The sequence below is a fragment of the Phragmites australis genome, chromosome 7 (assembly GCF_958298935.1).
Source record: "Phragmites australis chromosome 7, lpPhrAust1.1, whole genome shotgun sequence".
NCBI classification, from domain to species: domain Eukaryota; kingdom Viridiplantae; phylum Streptophyta; class Magnoliopsida; order Poales; family Poaceae; genus Phragmites; species Phragmites australis.
Window position 1 is genome coordinate 12,124,274 of NC_084927.1, and position 6,690 is coordinate 12,130,963.

At 46.3% G+C, this 6,690-nt stretch overlaps 1 protein-coding gene across 1 annotated transcript; it reads right to left on the reverse strand.

Moving 5' to 3' along the window:
• Positions 1-4,708: 4,708 nt before the first annotated feature.
• On the reverse strand, positions 4,709-6,159 carry LOC133923986 (WRKY transcription factor WRKY51-like). Its single transcript, XM_062369330.1, has 3 exons — positions 5,429-6,159; positions 5,196-5,321; positions 4,709-5,093 (listed from the first exon to the last, which is right to left on the reverse strand). The coding sequence occupies exons 1-3, from the start codon at positions 6,079-6,081 to the stop codon at positions 4,919-4,921; spliced, it is 954 nt and encodes a 317-aa protein (XP_062225314.1). The 5' UTR covers positions 6,082-6,159; the 3' UTR covers positions 4,709-4,918.
• Between the last annotated feature and the right edge of the window lie 531 nt (positions 6,160-6,690).

Sequence of the window (6,690 nt, forward strand, 5' to 3'; positions counted from 1 at the left end):
CATGAGCACTTCCACCATAGTCGGTGGTGGAGGAGGGTTGTTCTCATTTGACCCCTTCGGATCATTCACATCACGATGAGTCCTAACCATTCTGTAACAACAAAAGAAAAGGGAAACGTCAAATTCCAACTTAGCACAATGCATTCACCGGATATATTGTTAGAATCTCGTAAGACATGTATATAGATCATGCATGCATGAATGCAACATGAAATGATGGTATGCTCGATCCTAGCTACCGTTTCTTTCTCGTGCACTTCTCTCCGCAACAAACATCGAAACTCACAAGCAGTTATACTTAGGGGCATAACATTGCATTTTCATACATATTGATCATGAAGAGGCATAAACAAAACTTAGTGAGTTGTTTAGGTGAAGTTGACCACTTACTAAACAACGTTCTAAATTATGTTTAGACTACTTAATTAAACCAAGCTCTGATATCACGCTGTGAGGACCCGACCAAACAATATTCAATCTAATCATCAGGCGGATCATTAACATAATCACAACCTCGACGATTAATCAAAATACCGCTCCGACAGTCCCGACACGTGTTTTGTGCCCAAGGATCGGAACACATGTCTTCCAACATATTCATCACAACACAGTTTAATAAAGAGCAGGTAATTATCATTTATATTACAAGTCTTTAAACATGCAGTTGTTTCCACAATTTACATCAAAAAGAAACACCAACTACGCAGCGGAAGAAAACTACAACAAAAGGATATGGAGCCATATGTCCTTAGGCTCCATACCAAAACACTGAGTTCGGAGTACAGTGTGCTACTCCTGCCTGTCACCCTAATCGGCAGGACAAAGTAGCTGAACACCACCTCTTCCTCCCCAACCTGTGAATCTGCATCAACTTAAGGGCAGCACCCTGAGTACGAAGATACTCGCAAGTCTTACACAGTATGGTTATATATATTCCCGACTCCAAGAATCATGCATTAAGCTAGTAGCAAGAATTAAACATGGCTAAGTTAATTAAGCGGTAAGCATTCTAGACATAGGTGTGAGCAATTAACTTAACCAACTTATATGAAACTACCCTGCCATAACCAACAACTGAGCATATGTAAATGTAACCACAAGTATAACAATGTGAATAAGTGCCAACTCAAACCACCAACCACCATACCCAGACCATAATCACATGTCCAACCATCAACCTCATGCCATCATCCACAAACCACAATGAGAACTCTACAATCGGTGCAGATAAGCGATAGACATGCTCATAACCGAGAGCACGGCAGTTCGAACCGTTTTTACACTCTGCAGGGGGATACTCTTGGACCCACACGACACAAGAACCAAACAGCTTGTGCCACCCGCTAAAGTGCACACAAGGGGTACCCGTGACAACCTTTCCCAACCAGCCCCAACCATGTAAGACATGCAACGCTCGGCATGGCGGTACCAGAACTACTCCCGGAGCAAACTAGTATCGCTTACAAGCCCACCCGATTACACCGTCGTTGTTCAGGCCCCACAAAGCCACAACTGCGAAAGTATTCGGCTCGCCTTACCATTAGATCAGCATGTGGTGAGTAAGGTAAGTGCTAAAGCCGACTACACCGACGATCAGTGCTTAACCGGTGCAAGCGGTCTATGGTGCCCAGTTTTCCTTTACCGTTCTACCTAGGGGAACTCCACATCCGGGCAGGCTAAACACCCTCCTAGCATCACTCACACCTTGCCTCATACTCACCACTCAACCAACCACCACATCTCAACCACCTCGACAAAGTATTTGTAACCATAAACATAAATGTAAGACAAGATCAACCCTAAGCTCGCGAACAACGGAGTACGCCGCCGTTCGTCTTCTACCAATGATCTAATGCATTGCTAAGCATATAAGTCGAGCTTACACCTAGACACAACATCATCTCTAGGCTACAAGGAACATTCACGAATAGGTGACCAAGGTAGAAGAAATGCAACGGCTTAGGTTCTACCCAAGGGTACCCGACGACACATGCATACATACAGAAGCATATTTAATATTTTAGATTTCAAGTTAACTCGGTGCAATATGATAGATGCTTGCCTTGATGCACTAACTCACAAAGGTGGGGTGCCTCCGGATCACCCTCGCTCATCGGAATCGTCAGTTCGGCGATCTCTAAAAAGAATAATGCGTGCAATGCAATGAGTATGAATGAAGTGCAAATATATGCCACAATAAGCATATAATGGATGAAAATATTTTTCCTAGATAGAACAAGTCATAAGAAAACTAGCAAAATTGGATTCATCAATTTTGTACTTATCATGAATTAATGAAGCTTTAACCTAATTAATTAATCCCAGAAATTTAATTCATTATTTCATGGCTGGGGATATTTTTAATAGGTAGATTAGGTTATTATGAAACAAAAAAATTATTTTATAATTTTTGGAGCTACAGAGAATTTATTATGAATTTTACAAGTTTCAGCAAGCAGTAACTGTGTTGTCTGGGTATACAGCGGTAAGACCGCAGGTATACTGGCGGTCAGACCGCCAAGAGTCACGGTCAGACCACCGGAAACACGGTCAGACCGCCCCCATGCAGACGGTTTTGGCCCCTGGCAGTCTAATCGACCTTGGGGTGGTGGTCAGACCGCTGGGAGTCACCGGGGGCACTTTGGGAGCTCACCGGTGACGATTTTGGTGACATTTGGAGTGGGGACTTGGACCTAGAGCATCACATTGACTTTCTCTACCGCGTAGGACAACATGTATACGCCGAAATCGACCAAAACTCGGTTATTGCTTCTAATTCATCAAGAACTCATGAACTTCAACCCTGAGGAGAGAGGGGCAGCTCCCTAAGGTGTGGCCGGTTGTGAGAGGAGAGAGGAGCACGTGGGGGAGTGAGGGAGTAGGTGGGGCTGCTGCCCAAGTGGAGGGAGAGATGGTGGGGCCGGCCGGGGCCCACGTACAAGAGAGAGAAGTCCGTTTGACTGTGAATTCAATTCTTTTCTCTCCCGAATTTCTTTCTCTCATCCAATTGATTTCAAATGAAGTGCTCTAGCACGCCAAAATAATTTACCTCAAAATTAATTATGATGCTAATGATGCATGATTAAACTTAATCATGCGATTATGGAATTTGGGACATGACATCGTACTTGCTAGGGCAAGACGATCTCTTGCTCTAACAATTAGCATCTCCCCCCAACTACATGCAAGAGAGCACTTGGATAAGTATCCATTCAGACTTAAAGGTGATGATGAGGTGATATCGGAACTTGAAGTTCCACATCCTGGTATGACTGGAGCACTTGGATATCTTGCAAATTACCCTAGACTCACCTTTGCATTTGCAGCCGAGTTATTAGATAGACACATCATAGTTTCAACAAAATGACATTTTGGCTTATGAAATATCCTCAGATATCTCCAATGTACAAAGAATATTGATTTATTCCATCGAAAATCAAGACATGGTACGACTTACCAATTCTGGATTATTGATTGATCCTCGTAATGCAAGATCTTAAATCGGTTCTATTTTCCTACATAATAGTATAACTTTATTATGAAAGTCATCAAATGCAAATTCTAGATGCTATTTCACTGATCATTCTGAGATAATTATATTATATGAAGCATCACATGACCATATTGCTTCACATAATGATTAATCATATTCCAAAATTATGTGATATAGATTCATCAGAATATCTCATAATTATCTATCAATATAATACTGCTTGTATTACTTAAATATATACGTGCTATATAAAGTGCAATATCACAGATCATATTGCCACAAGATATCTTACAAACAAAGTCATGTGAATATTTAGTAGATTTATTCACTTAGTCATTAATTACTTCGATATTTCGGAAATGTATTTGTGGAATTGACTTATGAAGACTTTGAGAATTGTAGAGTTCAAAGAGAGTTAATTCCTAAGTTATAACCTGTTTATGATCATCAAATTATAAAATATTATATTTTTTCCTTTTATGAGTTTTACTCTTAAGTTTTTCTAAATAAGTTTTTTAACAACACAATATGAATGCAAGCATATATGTCATATCATTTTCTCCTAAGATTTTTTCTCATTGTGTTTTTAAAGAGTTTTTCAATAGTATATTATAATCACAGTTCTTCTATTGATTGTTTTTCAATATTTTTAGAGTTTTTCAATAGTATATTATAATCACAGTTTTTCTAATATTTTTAGATATTTTCATTGATTCAAGGGAAGTGCTACTATTGATCGTTTCACGATCAACCACCTGTAACATTACTCTTCCGCCGCCCGTTGAGAAGAGATGTCTCTCCAATAACCACCTGTACATCCTGTATATATGTATGTAACACAAGAATCAATGAAATAAGCTAGGAACTCATTCGAATCTATTCGATGTATATATGCATGGAACTCATTCGAATCTATTCGATCTGCGGTATTTCGCTAGAGTTCAACATCAACGACGCCAGCGGCACGCGCCAAGGGAGTGGGCGGCCCACCTGCCGCGTTCCTTGACCTCGTCCCCGCACCCATCCACGTCCCCCGGCCCTCGGTTCTCACCCAAAACCAAAGCAGCAGCCCGTTCAACAGCTGGGACCCACGCCCTTTTGACTCCTCTCCACACACCGCACCGGACTCCAAATCCTCGGGGTTAAACCGGGCTCTGAAACCCCAAAGAACGGTCCGTCAAAATTCCGACCATCAACACGGCAACACAACTCGTCTTGCTTTTGCTAATACTCCAGTTTTTCTTCTGCAAATCTCAGGCTAACACTTTCCTACTACTAATTAATTAATCCTTTTACAAGCTGCTAAAACGAAGAGAAGAGAAATTGCAAAATGAATCTGCTAAAACAGAGTCTAATGGTGATTGATTTGCTACTAGAAATTGACAGAGCAGGGTGTGACAAAAAGAAGGGAGAAAAAAAAGTGATTTAATGGTTGGGCAGCTCCAGCAACGGCGCGTGCGGCCGGGAAGGATCTTGGCCGGCGGGGCTGTGGCGGTGCTCGCCCTCGTAGGTGACGATCAGCATCGACGGGTCGCCGGGGTCGCGCTCCACGTGCTTCCGCGCGGGGCACCCGCTCACCGTGCTGCACTTGTAGTAGCCTCTGCGACCACATAATTAGCAGCAGGTTAAAAATTCGCTTCTAAATCAAGTTGTATTGGAGTAATCTCGCCACGGTTAGGGGATGGTGTGTCGCGTCGCTCACCGTGGGTAGGGAGAGCCCTTGATGGGCTTCTGCCCGTACTTGCGCCATGAGTACTCGTCGGCGGGGATGTCCGCCACCTTCGGACTGATCGCCGGCACGCGGCTCGTATGCTTCACGCGATGCTTCCTGCACAGATCCCATCATTCGTTGATTAAGCAACAAGGCCACGAAACATAGCACCACCAGTAGCAAAGGATTCCTGAGGATTTTCTATTCGCACGAGTCTTTGTTACCTGCGCTTTGAGCAGTGGCAGCGGCCGCCGGTGGCGCCGTACTTGCCGCCGGCGACGTTCTCCGAGTGCGCGTACTCGTGGCACTTACGCTTCTGCCGGGCGCCGGACGAAAGCGGGGGTTTCCCGCAGCTGGCCGCACCGGGCGGCGGCGGGAGCATGAGCGATGACCCGCCGCCGCGCCCGTTGGACACGCTCCCGTCCCCGGTCACCGACGAGAGGAACGACGAGCTCGCGCCGGACACACTGAACCCGGCGTCCTTCCCGTACCCGGAGACCGACTTGGTGAAGTCAAGCGTCATGGGCCTCGACACCGGCGCGGACCTCGCTGGCGCTGACTCGGAGATGGCCGGGCCCTGCGACTGCGCCACCACAGGGCCGCGCCGGAACCGCGCGTGGCCGGTGCGGTTGAGGATGGAAATTACCTTCTTGAACTTGGACACCGTCATGTCGGTGATCTCCCGACAGTCCACCTGCTGCTGATTCTCCTGGTGCTGATGGTGCACGGCCGCCGGCGGGGACCTCTCGTCGGTGCCCGCCTGGGAGAGCTGCGAGATGAGGTGCTCCATCCCGTGCAGCCCCGCCGTCGCTGCCTCCTGGATGGCCACCTGCTCGTCCACCCGCCCGTACCCTCCCATCAGATCCAGGGTCATCATCGGCGCAGCCTCCGTCCTCCGAAGAAAGCGCTCGCCGGAGAAGAAGAGAACGGGGAAGGGAGCAAGAAGAAGTCGGTGCGAGGCGAGGGAGGCGGGGTTATAAAACGGAGAACAGGTGGTGACTGGGAATAGACGGTGGCAGACATCGCGTGATCTGGTTACGGTCAAAGGGGAGGTTCGATCGGATGGCTGGTGGGGAGTCTGCCGCTGGGTGGGACGGACGGCTCAGATGGGAAAGGGAAGTTGACCATTGAACACCGGTCACGATGGCGAGTTTCCAAAGGGAACGCGACGCGCGGCGTGGGGCGCTGTGGGTCACAAGACCAGTTGGTTCCCGCTACACGACGGGCGACCGCCTGGCCCCTGGCAGATGACTCGGCGGATGCCGCTGATCAGTGCCGGCGTGTGGTCAGCTTCTGGAAAATCATGTGTATGGAGACTTCTCAGGAAAAGATTATTTCGTGACCTTTTCCCCCCACGAATTAATAGAAAAGGGAAAACAATTTAGTGGAGTGGATAGTGATGTGAAAGGCTGTACGACCTGAAGAGATTTCTTGTCATTTCTTAATTTTATTAAGAGTTTATTAATATTTGGTGTGCCGTGTTGGA